The sequence below is a fragment of the Canis lupus genome, chromosome 12 (genome assembly GCF_003254725.2).
Source record: "Canis lupus dingo isolate Sandy chromosome 12, ASM325472v2, whole genome shotgun sequence".
Classification (NCBI taxonomy): domain Eukaryota; kingdom Metazoa; phylum Chordata; class Mammalia; order Carnivora; family Canidae; genus Canis; species Canis lupus.
The window spans coordinates 11,561,431-11,584,851 of record NC_064254.1 but is presented as its reverse complement, the minus strand read 5'-3'; the positions used below and the strand labels follow the sequence as shown (position 1 = coordinate 11,584,851).

Sequence of the window (23,421 nt, the reverse complement as noted above, 5' to 3'; positions counted from 1 at the left end):
CTCCCTCTGTCGGTATCTCTGCCTCTCTCTCTCTTTGTGTCTCTCATGAATAAATAAATAATTAAATATTTAAAAAATGATTTTATTTATTTGACATAGAGAGTGCACATGTAGGGCAAGAGGGAGAGCCACCCCGGTGCCTGAAAGCAGACCAAATATTAAGGTGTTTTTTTTTGTTTTGTTTTTTTTTTTAATTTGAGAGAGAGCAGGAGCAGAGTGGAGGGACAGAGGGAGAGAGAGAAACAGGTACCCCTTGGGTCAGGGAGCCCGATGTGGAGCTCCATCCCAGCATCTCAGGATCATAACCAAGCCAAAGGCAGATTCTTAACTGACTGAGCCATCAGGTGCCCCCCACCTTTTTTTTTCATTTGTGTTTAAGTACACTTAATATAAACTTTACCATCCGAACCATTTTTAAGTGTACAGCTTGGTGGTAGTAAGTACATTCACATTGTTGTGTGAACATCACCACCATCCATCTCTAGAATTATTTTCATCTTGCAAAACTGAAACTCTGTCCCCATTAGACACTAACTCTCCATTCTGTCTCCACCCCCCAGCCTGTGGCAACCACCATTCTGTTTGCTGTCTTTATGAGAGAAACATACAGAATTTGTCTTTTTGTGCCTAGTTTATTTCACTTAGCATAATGTCATCAATTATGTTGTGGTAAGTGTTAGAATTTCTATCCTTTTTAGAGTTGAATATTCCATTGTATGTATATACTACATTTTACTTTTTTTTTTTAACATTCTTAGTTTATTAATCCTCTCATGAAAAATCTTGCATAATCACCACAGATAAAGCCACTGCAGAATCTTTACTCCTTCTGTTGTCCAATCTCCAGCTCACTTTTTTGCCAGCACCAATATTGGCTTTTGCAGTCCCCCTGACTTTCTTCATTCTGTTTTTGCATTCCTTGTGCTGTTTTCCTGACATTTTTTTTTTTCTCATATAGGCCGTGTCTTGCAAGTCTATGTTTGGGTTCATTTTTCTTTGTGTAATCCAAGGAATCATAAATCATGCCAAAGCCAGTTGTCTTGCCACCACCAAAATGGGTTCTGAATCTAAATACAAATATGACATCTGGTGTGGTCTTGTACATTTTGGCTAGTTTTTCCTGAATTTCTGTCTTAGGTACTGTTGCCTTCCCAGGGTGAAGAACATCAATGACCATCTGTTTCCACTGAAGTAGTCAGTTGGTCACGAACTTCCTGGTGGATAGTTACTGTGTCATTCATGATGGTAGCCGAGCCTCAAGCAGCTGGGGAGGAAAAGAGACCCCTCATTTTGCTTCTTTTTTTTTTTTTTTTTTTTTAAAGATTTTATTTATTTATTCATGATAGTCACACAGAGAGAGAGAGACAGAGAGGCAGAGACACAGGCAGAGGGAGAAGCAGGCTCCATGCAGGGAGCCCGACGTGGGATTCGATCCCGGGTCTCCAGGATCGTGCCCTGGGCCAAAGGCAGGCGCCAAACCGCTGCGCCACCCAGGGATCCCTCATTTTGCTTCTTATCCAGTATCTCTCAATGGACATTTCTCAATGGTTGCTTCCATGTTTTAGTATTATCGATAAGGCTGTTATGAACATGGGTGTATAAATATTTCTTCAAGACCCTGCTTCAATTATTTTTGTATATGTATCCAGAAGTAGAATTGCTAGATCATATGGTAACTGTTTTCAATTTTTTAAAAAGATTTAATCTATTTATTCGTGAGAGACACACAGAGAGAAGCAGAGAGAGACACAGGCAGAGGGAGAAGTAGGCTCTTCACAGGGAGCCAGATGGGGGACTCCATCCCTGGACCCAGTCTTCATCACGCCTTGAGCTGAAGGCAGATGCTTAACTGCTGAGCCACCCAGGCATCTCTGTTTTTATTTTTTTTTCAAGTTTTTTTCATGTTTTTAATTTTTTAAAAAAGATTTTATTTATTTATTTTAGAGAGAGAGATAGGAGAGAGAGAGAGAGCATAAGCATGGGGGAGTGAGAGAAACAGCCTCTCTGCAGAGTCAGGAGCCTGATGTGGGGCTTGATCCCAGGGCCCTGGGATCATGACCTGAGCTGAAGGCAGATGCCTAACCAATTGAGGCACTCAGGCGCCCCTGTTTTTAATTTTTTGAGGAACTGTCAAACTGTTTTACAGAGCATCTGGACCACTTTCTATTCCTACAACAGTGTACAAGTGTTCCAGTTTCTCCATATCCTTGCCAACACTTGTGATTTTTTTTTTTAATAGTGGCCATCCCAGTGAGTGTGAAGTGTTATTGTGGTTTCGATCTTCATTTCCCTAATGATTGGTGGTGTTGAGTGATGTGGGAAACAAAGACATAAGAAAAATTATTAAGTTTCCTTACTATCTATAGCCTATTGACAAGTCCTGGAAACAGGCAGAGTGACATTCCTATAGGTGCTCAACTGCCTTTATATCGATATTGACACTTTGCTAAGGGCAAAAGCAATCCTAGCCCAAACTGACCCACCCCACCCCCGCCCCAGGATTCTATAAGCCTACTTTAAGATATAAAAATTCCTTTAGAAATTTCCTTTATCTCTAACCACCCCAAGATACATGGTGGCAATTATCCCTCAAGCAAACGTCCCACCGATATACATCTGAAGGGTCTCAGGACAGATTTTATTAGATGGTAATAAATGACCTTTTCCTAACAACAACTAGCCCCCTCAAGGTCCTGGAAACCTTGCTTCCAAAATTCCTTAGAGATTCGCTCTCCCTAACCCCCTCCCAACTTGAAAGTATATAATGGGCCACTCTTCATGACCCGGGTGCAGCTCCTTCTGCCCAAGGTCCTGTCCCTGTGCTTTAATTAAACCACCTTTTTGCACCAAAGACATCACCACAAATTGTGGTGAATTGTGGTGAGAATTGTACCACAATTCTCAAGAATTCTTTCTTGGCTGTCAGCTCACATCACTGAGCATCTAAGGTTCCCTGATAATACATCTGTTATGCTAATTTATTTATTTATGTATTTTTAAAAGATTTTATTTATTTATTCATGGGAGACATAGAGACAGAAGACACAGTCTTCTTAGGAGAAGCCTGATGTGGGACTTGATCCCAGGACGCTGCGTTCACGACCTGAGCCAAAGGCAGACGTTCAACCACTGAGTCACCCAGGGGTCTCACATCCATCTTTCCTAATGGGAATTACCTCATCCCTTTTAAGTCTGGGGACTCCTGGGTGGCTTAGCGGTTGAGCCTCTGCCTTTGGCTTAGAGCGGGATTCTGGGATCCCCCACGAGTCCCACATCGGGCGCCTGCAGGGAGCCCGCTTCCCCCTCTGCCTGTGTCTCTGCCTCTCTCGGTGTCTCTCATGAATAAATAAATAAAACTTAAAAAAAAAAAAAAGTCTAGAAAGTCCCACCCCCGCCCCTCTAGACAACCCATACATTCTACTCTTTCTGTGGTGTGGAGTTTAATCCCCACAACCCCACCACCACTTAACTCTATGGGATTACTTTTGGTGTGTGATAGAAGATACGCATCTAAATTCAAATTTTCCCCCAATGAGCTCATCGATTATCCCAGGATTATTAACTGAATAATCCTTCCTGTCACTATTATTTGTGAAACCTTCTCTATGTCAGCATCTTTTATGTTGGCGGGTTTACTTCTTGCTGGCTCCCCACCTTCTTTGTGCTGGTGCCAGCCTCAGCCCACTTCCGTCGGGGGGCTGCTTTAACAGTGGTTCGCACCCTCGGACGTGGGCAGGGCCCCTGCGGCCGCGCTCGCGCTCGCACCGCCTCCCCCGGGCCTGGAGGCCCGCGGCGCCACGTGTTCCCAGGCGCAGCCCGCGCGCAGGTGCGCTGGGTCCCGCCGGGTGGGGGCGGGGGAGGCAGGTGTCCCTAACGACTCTCCCGCCCTCCAGCCTGGGAAGGAGCTGGCCCGGGCTCCGTCACCACATGACACGGGGAAGGAGCCCTCTGGCCTCCTTGGGGCTTTGAGACCTTCGCAGGGATGTGGTGGAAGCAGAGGCCTGGGCCAGCCTCCTCCCCTCCCCGCTGCGGCTGCGGCTGCGGCTGCGGCTGCGGCTGCGACCAGCTCCCGTCGCTGGCCCACCCCCAGCTCCCGGCCCCGGCCGGCTTGCAGGCTTTCTGTGGCCCGTCTCTGCTTCCGGGAACCCCAGGAATCTCCCTCGGAGGCCAGTCTTGCTGATCCTAAAGACGCCCTTGCCCAGCGCGGTGAGGATGGCCTGACTCGCCGGCCCGGAATGTCAGAGCTGAAATCCTTCTCTGAGCTCCTCACTTGCGATTAAACCTGCCATTTGCTGACCCGCTGCAAAGAGCCAAGGACTGTTTACAGACCTCTCTTTGGATCCTCACAACCACCCTATTGGGTGTTCATTTCCCTGTTTACAGCTGGGGAAACTGAGACTCAGAAAAACGAAGTTCCATGGCTGAAGTTTCCCTCGCAGCAAGCAGTGTGGCTGGGAGTTCACTACAGGATGTGTTAACGGGTCTCTCTCCAGGTGTCTTTTTACAAGGTTGGCCTCTAGGAGTACCCATCTGAGTGCCTGCACGCGGCAGATTATCCCTGTCTCCCCCTTTTTTGGTCATATGCGCAGATAGAAAATCAAGGGCCCCGGGGGGTGGTGCAGCGGTTAGCGCCGCCTTCAGTCCAGGCATGATCCTGGAGAACCGGGATCGAGTCCCACGTCGGGCTCCCTGCATGGAGCCTGCTTCTCCCTCTGCCTGTGTCTCTGCCTCTCTCTCTCTCTCTCTGCCTCTCATGAATAAATAAATAAAATCTTTAAAAAGAAAATCAAGGGCCCTTCTACACTGACATGAGCCACATAGGATGTGGAAAAAGAAAATTAAGGAAATGTAGTCTGATTGTAATTAGAAGATTGCAACCAGAGAGGCAGAGATCAGTATGTGTGCGTGCTGAAAGAGCACGTAGAAGTCTCTTCCACTTACTACTGACAGGGGTACTTATTTCACTGATCAGATAAAAATCCTACCATGATGGTTATAATACAAAATAAAAATTAGGGGATCCCTGGGTGGCTCAGCAGTTTGGCGCCTTCCTTTGGCCCAGGGTGTGATCCTGGAGTCCCGGAATCGAGTCCCGGCATGGAGCCTGCTTCTCCCTCTGCCTGTGTCTCTGCCTCTCTCTCTCTATGTCTATCATGAATAAATAAATAAAATCTTAAAAAAAAAAATCACCTGGGAATGCCTGGGTGGCTCAGTTGATTAAGCATCTGCCTTTGACTCCAAACATGGTCTCAGGGTTCTGGGATCCAGCTGCCTTGTGGGGAGTCTGCTTCTTGCTCTTCCTTTGCTGATTCCCCTCAACTCGTGTGCTCTCTCTCTCTGTCTAAAATTAAAATAAAAATCACCTTAATGGGGATCCCTGGGTGGCTCAGCGGTTTAGCGCCTGCCTTTGGCCCAGGGCGTGATCCTGGGGTCCTGGGATCGAGTCCCGCGTCGGGCTCCCGGCATGGAGCCTGTTTCTCCCTCCTCCTGTGTCTCTGCCTCTTTCTCTCTCTATGTCTATCATGAATAAATAAGTAAATAAATCTTAAAAAAAATCACCTTAATGTTTAATAACAAAGAAGTAGCTAAATCAACTAGGGTGCCTCTATATGATGAAATATTATGCAGGCCTTAAAATATCCTTGTCATTTATTGGTGTCTGTGTTATGCCAGGAATTAGAGCTGGGGATAATAAGACAAAATGAGATGCTTCCAGCAATCAAGGAAGGAGACAGGATCACAAACAGATAAGGGACTTGGAGCATTTATAGACGTCATGACTGAAGTGTGTGTGCAGGGATAGACACTGGGGTGCTGAGAGAGGGAGATCATCCTTCTGAAGTTGCTGTGAGCATTAGGAAAAGTGATTTAGAAGATGACTGTGATGGGCACCTGGGTGGCTCAGCAGTTGAGCATCTGCCTTGGGCTCAGGGCTTGATCCCAGTCCAGATGGAGTCCTGCTTCTCCCTCTATCTGTGTCTCTGCCTCTCTCTCTCTCTCTGTGTCTCTCTTGAATAAATAAAATCTAAAAAAAGAAAAAAAGAAAAAAAAAAAGACGACATTTGAGCCATGTCTTCTTTCTGGAGTTTATAAGGACATGGGGGTGGGGGGGAATGTCTCAGTTATGATGCTAATTTAAAGAGGATTAAAAGATGCACATATAGTATGATCTAAAGTTCAAGGGGCCACGGCACAAGCTTTGGCTTGCTCAATACCACGTGCAATGTACATGAGAAAGAACTTAGAAAGTTTTATCTTGTGTAAACAGTTTTATTTTGGGTTTTCTGACGCTCACCACCAAAACTAACCCTAACTCAAATCCACACTGTATGTCCCGGGGTCCCAGCAGGAACACACATGGGGAATGTGAAGAGAGCTTAATAATAAAAGGACTATAAGAGCGTGGGTGCGGTCTAGGGAACCACCGGAGCTGGAAGAGCACCCCAGAGCTGCTAACGGTGGGAGCCAGCACCTGGGTCTGAAGGGGCCAAGGGGGCAGCCATTAGGGGAACCCAGAGCCTGAGAGAGCCGTGTGCGGGGGGGTGGGGGGTGCCTGGCCACAGCTGGGACCCCTGGTCGAGGGACATGGTCTATGAGCCAGCCGCTAGAGCCGCGGGAGAATTCGGACTTGGCTCCTCCCATCTTCTGCCCCGGCTGCCACTCGGCTATCTCCACGCGGGGTGTGGGCCTCCCCTGATGCGGTTCAGCTTCCCAGGGACAGGGCTGGTGTGTGCGGCGGGGGGGGGGGGGGGGGGGGGGGGGGTTCTGAAGGGTCACAGGGAAGCACCTCTTCTCTTTTGTCCAGATAAAAAAATCCATGCCCCATGGGGATCGCTGGGTCGGCTCGGCGGTTGAGCGCCACCTTCAGCCGAGGGCACGATCCTGGAGACCCGGGATCGAGTCCCACGTCGGGCTCCCTGCATGGAGCCTGCTTCTCCCTCTGCCTGTGTCTCTATGCCTCTCTCTCTCTCTGTGTGTCTCTCATGAATAAATAAACACATAATCTTAAAAAAAAAAAAAAAAAAAACACGCCCCAGCACCGAGGACACACCGTGTCTCATCAGCTACCATATAATTGAGAGGGGACAGCGATTTGACCATACTCCCGTTGAAACCTGGAATGCTAGCTATCACCAGTACTCTTTACTTAAGTTAGCAGGAGAAAACTGGGGTTACAAGGTCTGCTTTCACCCTCAGTGAGACACTCTCCTCATCCTTTGCCAGCACCGGTTTCTTTACCTGGTGGGTGGGTTACTCGAACTTGTATTCCTATGGGGTCTGAGTCCTTAGGTGGTCTTGACTTCTTGGGTTGCTGGTTTTCTGTGGACCTGGACTACTGGTTGGAGGATTATGAAGAAGCACCTCAGTGAATGCCCTGGGCTCCAGATCTAGCCCCATCTCTATTGTGCAGTGGTAACCTAATTTTCTCTAGGAATTGGGCTTAATCAACCAAGACACTACAGAGGTATCTTTCTCTGCCTACTGGATCAGCAGGAGAAACCAAAATGGCCAGGGCCCACCTCAGCTTCCAAGTCCTCAGTACTATGACTGTTGCATGGTGGAAGTGTTTCTCCCTTGGGTACTAGGATCACCAAACTCCCTGAGTCATTTCCATTATTGGAATGGGTTGAAACAAATTCTTTAAGTGTGATAGTGAAGAGCCTCCTATTGTCCCCACCTCTTGGCTGTATATGATTATGTGTGGTTATGGTTTAAAGAATACACTGCACCCAGTAGGATGGCCCCAGAGTCTGGCAGGGTGAAGTTTCTCAGCTATGCTCTAGATGAGTTTTCAGCAGGCCAATCCACCATCCTATCTTGCCAGCACTTTTGGGTCATTGGCACATGGTAAACCAGTGAGTGCCTTGGGAGTGAGCTCATTTATACATTTCTTTGGCAATGAAATGTGTGCCCTGGTTGGAGGTGATGTTATGTGGAATGCCATGGTGATGGGTAAGGTATTCTCTCCATCAGAATACCTGAGGCTGGCAGGATGGTGGTGCTGATGGAATCACTGGAGGCAGAGAAGGTGGTGGTGCTGACAGAAGCAGTGGAGGCAGAGAGGGTGAATTCATACCTGGAATATGTGTCTGTTCTCATGAGGATAAAGCACAGCCCTCCCATGCTGGGAGGGCCCAGTCAAATCAGTCTACAACTGGATGAGAATGGTGCTTCATCAGGGACTCAGGATTGGGATGTAAGATGGGCCCTCAGCACTGGGCACAGCCAGATTCGCCTCAAAAAGGGGAAGACTATGTTACTGAACCAAAGCATAACTTATATCCCTGCCACCATGGGTCTATTGAACAGGGTCTGAAATGCCTAGGAAAAGAGGCTGACCAGAGCACACAGAACTCTACTTGTGTCCAATGGTGACCATTCTTCCCATGTCTTTTTGTGAGGTATTATAGCTACCTTGCCTTTGGCTGTTAAGCATCACCACCTTGCCTTTATGCTATCAGGATACTATATTATTCTGGTTGAGATTCTAGAATCCACTTCCACTGAATCCAGTGCCCTCCAACAGCATCTCTAGCCTACAGAGGACAGCCATCAGAGCAAGTCAAGGATGCAGGTGGCTCTCACCAATGCATTCCTCCTCCTCCTCCCCTCCTCCTCCCCCTCCTCCTCCTCCTCATCCTCCACCTTCTTCTTCTTCTTCTTCTTCTTCTTCTTCTTCTTCTTCTTCTTCTTCTTCTTCTTCTTCTTCTTCTTCTTCTTCATCTTTATTCTCCTTCTCCTTCTTCTTAAGTAATCTCTACACCCAATGTGAGGCTCAAGCTCTCGACTCTGACAGCGAGGGTTGCATGCTCTACTGACTGAGCCAGCCAGGTGCCCCTTACCAATGCATTTCTTAATGCTTTGGCGAAGGGAGGGTTTTCCAGACCCTCTTAACATATATGTGAGGGGTGGCTAGTCAGGTTGCACACAATAAATCCAGTCCAGCATTCCCACCCTTCTGAGATTTTGGATTCCTTCCTCTACAGTATGCCAGGGAAATTCTGGCATTTCAAGTTTACTAACTGTAGGCTACCATTAAGTCCAGGCTTTAATTAACCAACCTCATAGACTATTAATGCCTCTCTCAGGTGCTCGAGCCAAACACATTAAATCCCAAATCCCAGATGAACATCCATGGCCTTGAGTTTGGCCAAACTGAGTCTTACATTCCACCCTCCTGGGTCTATTTCCCTTAAAACCCATTCCCACACATACTGCTGTGGCTCCTGCCAAGGCAGTTTAGCAAGGTCTATAACCCCTTGTCTGGGCGTACTCTCAGCGTGGGCCCTGCGCTTCTCTGCCCAGACTGTTCTGAGATCTAGCTTGAGAAGAGCCAGGGAGGATTGGAGGTGGGGAGATCCTGAAGCTGATGTCCAGAGGGACAGAAGCACCATATGTCTGCCAGAATGTCTCCTTCTCATTTCAGAGTCCTGCCCCTCCCCCATCAGTGCCCTATGTGAGCCTCCTCTCATGCTACCCTAAAGGGCTGGACACTTAAGTAGCACTGCAACTTGGCAACACTTAGGATGACATCAAGGTGCCAGTCCTCAGCCACCGGAGCCCTCCCTGCCTGTGGGAGATGAGGGACTCCTCCCAGGTGCCATCAAGGTGTCCTGTTAACACACTCACATCTCCTGTCAGACGTTGATCATGTCCAGTTCTCCTTCCCTTGTGGCCTTCAGAAGCCAAGTGAGTCCAGGCCGTAGTGAGGACGAGCCACAGCCATGTTGCCTGCCATCTCCCCATCTCAACAATGCAGTATTCTCCACTTCACCCTGCCACCCCCAATGGTAATCTGAGTGTTGGCGATACACCTGCATGCAGTGGATTCCCCGGGGGCATTTTCCCTCGGCAAGGAGGCTTCCTCTGTCTTCTTTGAATTTATGATCAACCCAATCTCAGTATTCTGTCTGAGGCTGTTCCTGGAGCCAATTCCATTTTGGGTGAGTGTGGACAGGAGGTAGACAATGCATATATATTGGGTAATTTGAAGAGAATTTAATAAAGGGACCATTTATAGTGGTGTGGCAGTATGACAGGATATCTCAAGGGATAATGCAGTACCTGGAACTGGCAATGAGCCTGAAGGGGTGAGAGGAAGGAGCAATGCAGGGCCCCAAAGCTGGAGACCTGGCAGAGGGACCCTGTGGCCCATGGGAATCCTGGAGGGAGGGAAGTTGAGGAATAAATACCCTGACCTCCTTCTCCTTCTTTCTTTTGCTGGGGCCCTCACTAGCCAAACGCAAAGCCAGAGGTTAAGGGAGCCTACTGCAATGTCTGTAGACATCGGTGTGCAGGAAACTCAGTGGATAAGGGTGGAGAGAGGATCTGGTGGGGTCACAGAAGACAGTCAGCACAGTCAACCATCTGATCAGAATTTTAATAACTGTCTTTGTGGGCATCCCAAGACATTTATGACATTGACATTTATAAAGACATTTGTAGAATGTCTCTCACTCTAAGGTCTGTTCATTTCCTCCAGATGAGATTCAGAGTGAACCTTCTGGGCAGGAGTACCACAGAAGAGATGTAGTCTTCCCACGTCCATTGTGTCCTCAGTGCATCACATCAGGAGACACATGGTGCCCGTTTGTTCTGTTAATAGTAATTAGACTGAAAAAAAGTAATTAGACCTTGATTACAGGATGAAGAAGGCAGTGCTTGCCAGATCCGGCCAACTTTCAATAAACTTAGAAACCTGAGAATAATCGGCACTGACTTTCCAGAGAGCCAGAGGGACTGTAGCACACCTGGTCTGCTTTCATCTTTTCTCATCCTCTTTGAAAATACCAGGCACAGAGTCTTGTTGGCAGGAAAAGGGGAGAGTGGCGAAGCTCCGCCGTCACTTAACTCCCACTGGAAGTCTCTCCGCAGCTATTTTCTGTGTGGAGCTGCGGAGTCAGGCCAGGCTCGGAGATGATCCCCTGGCCGTCTGTCTCTACACGTGCCCTGCAGGTACACACTTACACACAAGTGTGAAAATCGGTATGGACTGGGGTGCCTGGCTGGCTAAGTCTGAGGGGCACGCGACTTTCCATCTCGGGGTCCTGAATTCGAGCCCTAAGAGATTACTGAAAAGAAAAGAAAGAAGAAAAAAGAAGAGAAAGGAAAAGAGGTTTGTAGGAGGAGCCTATGCCCCTGTGCCAAATTGGGTCTTTTTGCCAGCATCATGATCATGCGTGGCCCGTTCTGTGCCAGTCTTGGAGTTCCTTCTAAAGCACTGCACGGGGGCAGCCCCCGGTGGCTCAGCGGTTCAGCGCCGCCTTCAGCTCAGGGTGTGATCCTGGAGTCCCGGGATCGAGTCCCACGTCGTCGGGCTTCCTGCATGGAGCCTGCTTCTCCCTCTGCCCGTGTCTCTACCTCTCTCTCTCTCTCTGAATTAAAAAAAAAAAAAAAAAAAAAAAAAAACTTAAAAAAAAGCACTGCCACGTTGCAGGCTCCGGTGTGGGCTAGTTTTCCGTGTGCGTGGAGCTGGTCGCGGCTCTCAAGTGCTCCCCCCTTTCTGGGCCGGCTTGGTACGCTCCACGAACCCCCCCCCATTGCCTCCGATGGTGGTTGCACCCACCGCCCCGGAAGCGTTTCGCGCTGCTGCGGGTGAGGCGGCGCAGCGGCGCATGGAGCCGTCGGGCCGTCGGAGCGGCCTGGGCTGCGGCCCGGCGCCCGCGGAGTCGGCCTCGGCATCCGTGAGCCTGGCGCAGCTCGTGCAGCTGGTCCAGCAGGGCCGGGAGCTCCCTGGCCTGGAGATGCGCCACATCGCGGCGACCCACGGCGAGCCCACGGCGTCGCAGCTCCCGCGGAGGCCCAAGCCCTGGGAGGCCGCGGGGTCGGCCGAGGCCGCCGCATCGCCGCCCTAGACCCCGGGTCCCGGGAGACGAGCCGCGTGGACGGGTCCTGCTCGGCGGAGGCGGGATTGCGCCCTCTCGATGGCCCGCAGTGGGTTCCTGAGGCTCCATGTCCTTTACCTCTTGGACCCGGAAGGCGGGGCTGTGCCCTGCGTTACCTCGGACCCCGGATACTGGCCTCGGCTTTTCATCCTTTGTGCATTCGCCCGGACTCATCTCGGCTGGACTTAAGCCTCCTGGGAGTATAATCGGGGTTGTCTGTATCCGTATTTCTGAAGCATGATCCTCATTAAATTTTTAAAATACCCAGTTTCAGCCCTTAAAATTGACAAATCTCATACTTCACTGTCCCCGATGCATAGATATTTTGATTTTAAAAAAATGATTTTATTTATTAGCACGAGCAGGGGAGGGGCAGGGGGAGAGGAAGCAGCAGACTCCTCAATGGGCAGGGAGCCCGGGGTGGGGGGGGGGGGGGGAGGGGGCGGGAGGCTCTATCCCAGGACCTGAGATCACGACCTCAGCAGAGGTCAGATACTTGACCGAGCCTTTCAGGAACCTTTTTTTTTCTTCTTTCGTTTTATGAGAGAGGTAGAGACATAGGCAGAGGGAGAAGCAAGCTCCCCTCGGGAAGCCCAATGTGGGGGGGGCGGGGGGACTCTATCCTGGATCCCAGGATCACGCCCTGAGCCAAGAGCAGAAGCTCAAGCCCTGAGCCACCCAGGCGTCCCGATGTGTTTTCCTTCTTACAATGCTACTGAAGAGGCACACAGAATTTTATTAGTAATGGAAACGAATTCGGGATCCAAATGGTGTTGATTTTAGCTAGCCATTCTCTAGATCAGCAGCTAATAAAAGGTTTGATGATTACACTTGGCCCCAGAAGGACTTCAAAGATACATTATATCAATGAAATCCCAAAGCATTAAAAAAGCCAATCAACAACAACAAAAAGTCTTAGGACTCTTTGGTTCAGGGAATTAGTAAGGTCAGGCTCCAAGTTTAGAACAGAAGAAAAGCTCCTACAACCACTTTCTCAAGTTTGTCTCTTTAAATAACCCACATGGCTAGCAGCCCCCACTCTTGCTTCCTGAAATTAGTTGGTTTTCCCTACACCTAGAACATATATATGGCTTATGGTGTCAGGAATGGGTGTTGGTGGCCATGAACCATTCACATAAGCATACACTATGTACAGATTATACAATAAGACTCCTTTTTTTTTTTTTTAAAGATTTTATTTATCCATTCATGAGAGACAGAGAGAGAGAGAGAGGGAGAGGGAGGCAGAGACACAGGCAGAGGAAGAAGCAGGCCCCATGAGGGGAGCCCGATGTGGGACTCGATCCGGGGTCTCCAGGATCACGCCCTGGGTCGAAGACAGGCACCAAACCACTAAGCCACCCAGGGATTCGCAATAAGACTCTTTTTTCCCCCAGAAATATAGTTCCACAACTTGTTCAAGGAATGGTGTATCATAGTACATGACACAGAAGTACATTAACGGGCAGCCCCGGTGGCTCAGTGGTTTAGCGCTGCTTTCACCTGGGGTGTGATCCTGGAGACCTGGGATGGAGTCCCACGTCGGGCTCCCTGCATGGAGCCTGCTTCTCTCTCTCATGAATAAATAAAATCTTAAAAAAAAAAAAAAAAAAAGTACATTAACTTTTATAACTTATTTACATAGAGTTCTAAGTTTAAAGCTATTATATTGCTTAATCCTTTGAACTGTGAGGCACACATGCTAGACTAGCAGCCCCATTTTGCAGGTAAGAATGGAAATATTCCTTTATTTAGTATAAAACAGATCTGTGATAGAAACCCTGGGCTTCCAACACTCACAAATGCTCTTTTCCCATAGCTTTTCCTTACATCATTTAAAAGTAATTTGATTTCACAATGCTTTAAAGTATAAGTGTAAGCTCTAACATCTATTCCTGGCAGGTTCTCTTGAGCTAACCAACCTAATTAATTACCTCACAATCTGGCACATTTTAAGGCATTGTTGTATTTCTAACTCAACCTCACGGTTATGTTTGAGGGCTGAATGAGCCAAAAGTACGGCAAAGCTGATCCTTTAAGGGACCAGGGGACACAACGGTTGTGTGTTTTCAAGTCTTACCTATGCTGGCACACCTTTACCAACTATTCAGATGGCAACTGAAGCAACAAAGTGACACAGATGATCAACACAAGCAAGATCAGATCCCCGTTTTCTAGGTCTCATGACCCCAAGAGCCCTAGTGTTGGTCTACTACATTGTTACCAGCAGGGTAGACAGCAATACTTTTGTTGAAGTCTAAACTATGCAAGCAGAGGGTCCAATTAAGCCTGCCTGAGGCCTAAAAGACCTAACAGTACTACTTTCATCCATGCCAAACCAAGAAAATTCCATCCTGAAGCCCAGCAGAAACAAATGGTGGGCATTTCTCAGAGGTAGATGGTACATGGGGCTCAGGAAATCTACCAGTGTTCCTTTTTATTTTTAAGATTTTTTTTATTCATGAGAGACAGAGAGAGGCAGAGACACAGGTAGAGGAAGAAGCAGGCTCCCCTCAGAGAGCCTGATGTGGGACTTGATCCCTGAACTCCAGGAGCTGAAAGCAGAGCTCAATTGCTGAGCCATCCAGGCATCCCTACCACTTTTTTTTTTTTTTAAGATTTTATTTATTCATGAGAGAGAGAGAGAGAGGCAGAGACACAGGCAGAGGGAGAAGCAGGCTCCATGCAGGGAGCCTGATGTGGGACTTGATCCTGGGTCTCCAGGATCACGCCCTGGGCTGAAGGCAGCGCTAAACCGCTGAGCCACCCGGGCTGCCCTACCACTGTGTTCCTAGGAAACACCCAATTGGATTCAAAGGGAAAAGCTATCTTGGTAAGCTTTGGTCTTCCACAGGCCATGAGACCAGAGAAGACTAACAATGTCAGGGCCCAGGTGACCAATCCAGGTATTGCAGGACTTCCTTACATAGGTGCATGGATCCCTAAGAAGAGTCTATGAACATACAAAACTTCCAAGCAAAAATCTGAGTGTATGGGTTTCCTGGGAAAAGTGCTATTCCCTTCTCATAGACACAAGAACAGGTTAAGATCCTGAGCTAAAGCAATGGACCAAGCCAATGACAGGCTAGGTGAAGGATGCCACCAAATACACTTCAGGGGCCAGCCAAGTGTGAGAACTCACAAAGCTGTCACCAAAAAGTTAGAACACGGACTCACAGCAGAGACAGCTGAGCACTGTTTTTGTGCTCTTCTTTGTAACTATTTCAAGGTCTGTCCAAAACAAGGCCCCAGAACCCCCAGGTTCAAGTATGTCCCTGAGCTTGGTCCACTGCCGTCTTCCATTCACGTTTGGGTATTCGTTCACCATTAAACCTCAGAACAGAAGATGTGACGCAGCAGGACTCCTTCTATGGCATGAGTCCTCTGCTGATTTGAGAGGTGGCAGTGGCAGGCAATGTGGAAAATACACTGGAATTTTTCCTTGAAACTGCTGTGGTCAGAAGTGCCTGCCAGGAGCATCATCTTTTCCTTGACCCTCCCTCTAGTTTCTGAAGATAGAGCAGAAAATAATCTTCTTTGAAGATACTGGTAACAATTCCAGAAGACAAAACACATGCCACCAATGCACTGTGCTTCCAGATATTCTGAGGAAGAAAAACACAACTTCATTAACATAAGTTTAATGAAAGCACCTCAGATTAATCACAATAAGCAATTTCAAAAAGTTAAGATACTTTCAACAAAATAGATGGTTTAAATCTTCATGTCCTTTTTGAAACTGGTTTTTAATATTCTCTCCCCATTTCCAGGTAAATGACCACAGCGATACAGATTTTTTTTTTTGCTACTCGACATTTTCTAGCCTTTAATTGTTGGATACACATAGTGTCATGTCCTGACCAGGCAGTCACTGTTCTAAGCACATTTCCATGTTAGACTGGTAGCTACCAGTCTTCTCACTCCCCCCATTGCTAGAGTTACTTTTCAGATACTGGTAAATGCAAAAACACTTTTTTTTTTTTAACTGGACAGACATGGCCCATCAAAGCCAGCCAAAGGGCAGTTTCCAGCCCTGCCTCACCTGGGTTTAATTCAGCTGCCGAATGAGCTGATTGATGCGTTCACCTCGATAGCCAGGTAAGCCCACCTCCTTGAGGAAGCCCACTCTGTTCTTGGTAGCATGTCGGGCCATTGAGAGGTGGAAAGGACGTAAGAACGCAGAGATGGCCTGGAAATTCTTTCCCGGAAAGGCAATTTCATGAATGAGGTCTTCCAAGCAAATAACACCATACTTCCCTAAGAAACAAAAGGTACAGATTCCTTTATTCAACACTTCTCCAGTATATACTATGAGGCTCTTACGTGCCAAAGCTGGGCACTCTAGTAGATTCTTGGGACCCCAAGAAGAATTTGACCTAAATTCCACACCAAGAAGACCAGAGATCCTTGCTTTGTACCCCAACTGACCTGTAAAGTGGAACACTCACCCAGATGCTCCTCAATCACTGTGTTGTCCGTCAAAGGGATGGTTTTATTCTTGACCTTGGCTTGTCCACGTTTCAAGATGAGTTCCCGGACAGACTTCAGATTTGGAAATCTATGTGAGGCAGAATGAAGTACAGCCTTATCAGCCCCTGGCACTGTAACTGACACTGGCCTGTCTCAGTCCTGCAGCCTGGCCGAGGAGAGATTTGTCCACACCCCCCCTTCTTCCCACCAAGAAATCTGTTATCACACTACAGCTGGGACGCTTGGAATTACACAAGTGAAGAAGGGGGTCAAAAACCAGAGTGGCCTTGACTAGGTAATTAGAAATTAAAATTTATGGATATAAACATTCACCACAGAAAAAAAATTTACTTTCCCAGGTAAAAATAAAATAAGCGCTGGCTTACAGTTCAGGACTCTTACCTTATATGACCCTTACTCAAGATGGTGCCAGAATTTGAAATTAAATCCAGGCCTTGGTGATCCCTGGGTGGTTCAGCAGTTTAGTGCTGCCTTCGACCCAGGGCGTAATCCTGGAATCCTGGGATCAAGTCCCACATTAGGCTCCCTGCATGGAGCCTGCTTCTCCCTCTGCCTGTGTCTCTGCCTCTCTCTCTCTCTGTCTCTCATAAATAAATAAGTAAAATCTCAAAAAAAAAAAAGAATCCAGGCCTTTGCTGGGTTTTTTTTTTTTTTTGCTGGGTTTTAATATTTGAAGGAACACTACTCTTACATAAACACTGCCCCAAGCTGTTTGAAGACCCCCCAAATTAATTTCTTTCTACCCCTCTTACTCAGCCTCAGCCTACAAGTGAACAAGCCCTGCCACGGTACTGCTCATGGCACATTATCAGCAGCTCTGCTATCTCCTGTTCTACTTGTCCCACGTTCCAAGGTTCTACGGCTGGCAGCTGATTTCTGGTGACTGTGGTCACAACAAAATATTTCTTGAAGCAGCAACACAAGCCTCAGAGAAGAGTATCCCATGCATCGTAGTGTTCTCATCACGCTCAAATACAATCTAATATGAATCCACACACCCAAAAAATCTTCTCACCCCCAGGTCACATAAGGTTCCACTATCCGCAGTGTCTTCATGGTCTGGGGGGTTACTCTGAAAAAGACACCACTGAGGATCTTCTTCAGGCGCAGCCTTGCAATGGTCCTCTGTACCAGTGAACTCACCCCATTAATCCTGAAATGAACAGCAGAGGACGTCAGGCTTTATTCAGTTTACGTAAGGCCAGCAAGCAACTATAAAATGTTTGCCACTACAGGGCATCAAGAGAGCAAGACACAGACTATGTCTAACAGGTCAGGAGGTGGCAGCTATGTAAACAATCATTCTCACATGATGTGGAGCAATGCCTGAGGTGCTATAAGAACACAGAGGGAGGCCCTGATTCAGTGTGTGTTGGGGGTGTGTGAGTGTGTGTGTAGGGCTGTGAACGTCAAGCAAAGGAAGCTGGACTTGCTGCCTGGGCAGTAACAGCACAAAGACTTTAGGGAAAGGAAACACAATCACCTTTCTTCTTTATGATCACTGAGGAGAGCATATAAGACAGATCTGAAAGTGTGACATCAGAGGCAGGGAAACTCAGGAAGCTAATGCGACAGTCCAGGAAAGAAATTATGAGAAATGGTAGGAAGGTTAATAACGAGGACTCAAAAATATTTAAAGCACACACTTTTCTGGTTTGGGTGCCTGGGTACTGGAAAGAGGGAGGCAGCTGTACATGCAGGTAGACTGGGTAAAGTACAATTAAGTGAGAAAAAAGCTTTATGAACTCTCCCCAGCACTAAATACGTTCCATTTACTTGACCTTGGTTCAGTTCCTAGAAAGAAGCCTTGATTCTCTCAATTCAGGACTTTCTGCATCTATGCCTGGAAAGCCTTCCTTGAAATTTGTGAATTCCTTCCATGTTTGCAGGTCTCAGCTTCAAGGCCCTGTTTTAGAGTGTCCTGAACCAGTACTGCTCCAACAACAGTCAACCTTCACAGCACTGGGTGTATTTTCATGTCTGTTTGCCTAAGGTCACTCTCCTAAAACCTTAAAGACAAAAACCACGTTGTGCTTGACCCTGAATTCCCAGCACAACTTGCCCGAGTGGCTTAAAGCCTATTATAACTCACTTCCCCCAGAAAGGAGTCTAAAGCTGAACCAACAATTTGCTTCAGCCTTGGGAATGTGGCAAGTTCCCCACCTTTGGATGCGTACAATGAAGGCCAAGGAATGTTTATCTGGCACTTCTAAGCCATGAGGTTTCACTTCCAGGCGTCTGAGGCGCACCCTGTCACGCTGCTGCCGCCAGGAATCATGAAGGAACCACTCCAGTCGCTTAAACTTGAGCTTTTTTCCTTTATTCTGCTGAAAGAAGGGAGACCATCATCACCATTTTGTGCCTCTATTTTTTACTTCTACAATAGTAATTCATCAGGCACTCTCGATTGAATGTATTTTCCATTATGTCCCGCAAACCTAAGCAAACAAACACCTTCTATTCTATTTAAAGGAAAAATGAGGTACCCAAGTGAAGATGGAAGTGTGAAAACTCTGAAACTCCTAGGAAAAGCCTCTGATAAATAAACAAGTTAATTTACATGCTGTTAGCCAGCGTTTACCAACACATATTTATGGAACCTAACATTGGGTTAAGCATCATGAGGTACAGAATAAGCATGAGCTTGTTTCATTTTCCTGACTTCAAAATATCTGTTTTCCAAAAACGTTTAGCAAATAGCAAAAAACTGTTTGGCACCTTTAAGTATAATATTATTTTCTTCCAGGTACACAAGCATGTGTGGTCTTTCAAATCACTTGGTATGAACCTATAGTACAATCTCCACTCCACTTTTTCCTTACCAAACTCTACTGCATTTTACCTGCAGAAAGCGTTTCATAAACACCTGTTAAACGAAGACACGAACCGTACACCTGTTAGAATTGATGGCGACAGCACCGTCGACGACGCCAAATCTAGTTTAACACACCCTACACAGAACTCACCAAACACACATTCCAATTCCCCTCTCTTGGTTCCCCATCATTACCTCCTTCTTGTCCAAAAGCGCCTGCTTTGCTTGAGTGGCTTTAAGGGCCTGATAAGCCTTCCTCTTTTTCAGGAGATTTTCTGGAACCAAAGGGATCTTTTTTCTTTGCCTGATAAGAAAATCGCAATCAGCGAAAGTGTCTAAAAAGCAAATCATAAATGAAATTCTGAATCATCTCTTGGGCTTCGAGAAACCTTACTCTCTTCAAATTCCTAAAGCCAGACTTCCCTGAAACCTGTGGTTTCTGACTTCAGTCCTCAAGATGGACCCCTTAACGAGGGAACCCTCGTTCCTAAAGCAGTGAAAGGTCACGAACCCTGGGGCCACTGGCCCTCCCTAGGCCTCCATGGAGCTTTTACTGCCACAGCCTTTTAAAGACACTAGCAGCTACGTGATTCTAGAGAAACCCCGAGGGGTTAGGATGGGTGTAGACTCATCTGCAGGGGTAGTACTTGCGTCAGGCTGAGCGAACCCAAGTCCGGCACTCTTCAGCCCGCCGCCGCCGCTCCAGGTAACTCGGGCTTGACGGCGGCTTCCTCCGTCTGACCGTCAGCCCGAACCCTACGGCTTTACTCCTCATCCCACCCTTTGAAATCTGGAGTCTTTTCTCTTGTCCTTCCTTCAGTCCACAAGAACCCTTCTATTCGCGCCGCGGAGGAATAAACACCGTGGATGGCACCAGATGCTCAAGACCCCACTGAGATTCAAAGCCCGAACACTCACTCTTGCTCCGCCATGTTTCCCGAGCAGCGGCTACTGCTCATGCGCAGCCCCACCACGTGGGGGAGAGAGGACCGCTCTCGGTTTGCTTGACCATAGAGATGGGTCTTCTAGCCCTCGGAGGACCGCCCCCGACAGCTGGCGCCGTTAGCTGCCGCTAACACAGATTCCGGCCGAAGTTGCACAGAGCTTCCAAGCACTTTAGGATCCGTGTCATCTTCATAAGCCGCTCTCTTCGTTTACTATATTCGTTGAACACTGGTGGCAAGGCTTATAAACAAGGAAACGCTTCCCAAGTTGCATCTGCGACTTCCGGTGTGGAGGGCGCGCCGCTCCTCCGACTTCCGGTTGGCGGCGCGAGTTCGAGGAGGACTGGGGCGGCCCGGGTGGCGCAGCGGTTTAGCGTCGCCTTCAGCCTGGGGCGTGATCCTGGAGACCGAGGATCGAGTCCCGCGTCGGGCTCCCTGCGTGGAGCCTGCTTCTCCCGCTGCCTGTGTCTCTGCTTCTGTGTGTGTGTGTCTCTCATGGATAAATAAAATCTTAAAAAAAGAGAGAGGACGACAGGCTGGCATGATCGGCTTTTTGCTGGGTGGGGAGGGCTGGGGCCGTGACTTTGGCTCGTCCGTGTGGGTGGAGGTGTTCGTGGACGACTCCGCACGGTAGACAGTCAGTGGGTCCCGGAGCAAGTTATCTAACCTCTGTACCTTGGTCTGCTCACCCATAAGATGGACCTACCCAATAGCGTTCCGAGGATTCTGTGAAATACTCCATTTAGAGAGCTTAGCACGATGCCTGGCGGTAAGCAGGCAAACGCTATGTTGGATTGAATAGAAATTCCTCCTTGCCCGTTTCGGGATCTTCTTTATATACCTCTCAACACCCGGAATTTGCTTCCTTCTTTCCCGGTCTTCATTAAACAAGGAAAAATAGCCCACGTTCTGTCTTCTGGAAACCCCCAGTGCAGGGTGTCTCCAGCATTAATATGCATCGTAGTCACCTGAGGGTCCCGTTAAAATGCAGATTTTCATTCACTAGGAGGCCGGGGGTTGATACTGTGCAGTTTTAGCCTGCTTCCCGGTGATGCCATGCTTCAAGTCTATGGGCTGAACTTTAGCAAGACTCTAGTGTCTTTCTCTGAATTCCTTCAATACATTATTATATTATATATATGTTTTTAAGATTTTATTTACTCATGAGAGACACAGAGACATAGAGGGAGAAGCAGGCTCCCGTCGTGGAGCCTGATGCAGGACTGGATCCTAGGATCTCGGTACCAAGACCCCAGCCAAAGGCAGATGCTCTACCACTGAGCTACCCAGGTGCCCCTCACACATTATTATATTTTAAACATTTCCTCATGATACTAGGAGGGCAGGGACCATGCCTGCTTTGCTCATGGTGGTTGCTAAAGGTCTAACAAAGGTTTCTCAGTCTTAGCCCTGTTGGCTTTTTTGGGCCAGATAATTCTTTAGTATGGGGGGCTGTCCCATGCATTGTGGGATGTTTAGCAGCATCCCCAGGCTTCTACCAACTACATACCAGTAGTATCCGCACCCCAGATGTGACAATGTCTCCAGGCATTGCCAAATATGTAACACAGTGTACGTATATGTATCCCAATGCCATTATTTGGGCACTGGGCACTTAGCAGGCATCACCACAGACTTTATCCTATACTATTTTTTTTATTGCTTCCTTGATTAGGTTGGGTGCTCTGAAGGCAGGGAACTTATCTCCTACTTCTTTGTCTTCTAATGCTCCTGTCACAATAGTGGCCACCTGCTGAGGTTTTGTAACTAAACTCAAAGCATCATATTGCTATGTGCTATGTAACTAGTCCAGCCAGAAAGATAGTGCCATTCACAGAGCTCATTACCTGACGAATAAACTTCAAAGGACAACACAGTCTTTGGAGTCAAAGTCTGGTGTGAAGCTCCTTCTCACTCAGCATCTCACGTGTCTCACTTTGTAAAAAGGCAAAAACAAGGATCACTAAAGTGTAAAACATTTATTAGATAGTAAATAAGGAACAAAAATAAGTCACTCTTTTGTAACTGCATCTGTGTACAGATAAAAGGTAAATTCTTCGGTGCTAAAGGTATTAAGGAGAGGAGGAATATCAGGACAATTAACAATACTGGCTGAAAGACTTGGAGGCCATGATTCAGGAAAGGTTTTCAATGCCAGCAGATGGTGCTAAGAGAGTACTTCTTCTCAGTGCCTAAGCCATTGTTCCACAAAATACAGAGGGAAAGAGCAAGACCCCCAAATTCAACCCCCAAATTCTTCACTTAACTGAATACGTGTTGTTTACTGAGCATTGTCCATATGCTCCAGCACTAGGCAAGACACAAGACTTTTTATTTCAAAACGAGGATAGTGAGTGAGAATGAGAAATGGCCATCTACAGCCTCAAGAATTTTACTTTAAGATTTTATTTTTTTAGCGACAGAGAATGTGTGTGCATGGGTGTGCACACATGTGCATTCAAGTGGGTGGGGGTCGGGAGGAGCAGATGGAGAGGACAAGCAGATTCTGTGCTGAGTGCGAAGCCCCACGTGGGGATCCATCCCACATCCCTGTGATCATGTCCTGAGCTAAAATCAAGAGTCAGATGCTCAACTGACTGAGCCCCCCAGTTGCCCCCCCTTCTTAAGATTTCATTTATTTTAGAGAGAATAGGGGAGGGACAGGAAGAGGAGCAGAGTGAGAGGCAGAGAATCTGGAGCAGACTCCCCGCTGAGTGTTGAGCCCCACACAGGCTCAATCTCACTACCCTGAGATCATGGCCTCAGCTGAAACCAAGAGTTTGGCGTTTAATGGACTGTGCCACCCAGGTGCCCCAAGAATCTTATTCTTCTTAGCCTGTTGCCATAGGCCTCTTTTTTCTTGACCACTTTAGTTGTCCATCATGAGGGAATGATTAAATAAATTATGGAACACTATGTAATTATATGCAATGAGGTAGGTCTTCACATCCTGAAATCTTAATGATATTTTTTATTTCTTGGCCTGCCGATCTCCATTTCCACTTCCTGACAGTATCCTATTTCTCTTGTGGACTGTTCTCTCCTTCATTGTGTAGAATTGCAGAGGGAAGTAGGGTATCAAATCTAAATTTTTGTCTTCTCAATACATAAGTTGAAGGGGTCTTTGGAAGATCTTTTCAACTCCTTCCATTTCCCCAGTGGGAGGGGGCATGAGATTCTAAACTTCTCTCCTCTGAGGGGCAGGGGGTGAGCCTGGATGGCTCAATGAGTTAAACATTTGACTCTTGGTTTTGGCTTAGGCCATGATCTCAGGGTGGTGAGATTG

The 23,421-nt window shown here is 47.5% G+C and overlaps 2 protein-coding genes across 3 annotated transcripts; one reads left to right on the top strand and one right to left on the bottom strand.

Moving 5' to 3' along the window:
• The first annotated feature begins 11,400 nt into the window (after window positions 1-11,400).
• Window positions 11,401-12,152, top strand: C12H6orf226 (chromosome 12 C6orf226 homolog). The gene has a single exon (XM_025418814.3). It carries the CDS (start codon window positions 11,550-11,552, stop codon window positions 11,853-11,855), a length of 306 nt encoding a protein of 101 aa, XP_025274599.1. The 5' UTR covers window positions 11,401-11,549; the 3' UTR covers window positions 11,856-12,152.
• A 2,167-nt stretch (window positions 12,153-14,319) lies between these two features.
• On the bottom strand, window positions 14,320-20,393 carry RPL7L1 (ribosomal protein L7 like 1). 2 transcript variants are annotated; one of them, XM_025418812.3, is made up of 7 exons: window positions 20,110-20,393; window positions 19,387-19,495; window positions 18,540-18,703; window positions 17,392-17,529; window positions 16,334-16,443; window positions 15,928-16,142; window positions 14,320-15,490 (listed from the first exon to the last, which is right to left on the bottom strand). In XM_025418812.3, the coding sequence occupies exons 1-6, from the start codon at window positions 20,148-20,150 to the stop codon at window positions 15,934-15,936; spliced, it is 771 nt and encodes a 256-aa protein (XP_025274597.3). In that variant the 5' UTR covers window positions 20,151-20,393; the 3' UTR covers window positions 14,320-15,490; window positions 15,928-15,933. The 2 variants fall into 2 exon arrangements, with proteins under 2 accessions (XP_025274597.3, XP_025274598.3); XM_025418813.3 differs by having other exon boundaries at window positions 18,540-18,700; window positions 20,110-20,391.
• Between the last annotated feature and the right edge of the window lie 3,028 nt (window positions 20,394-23,421).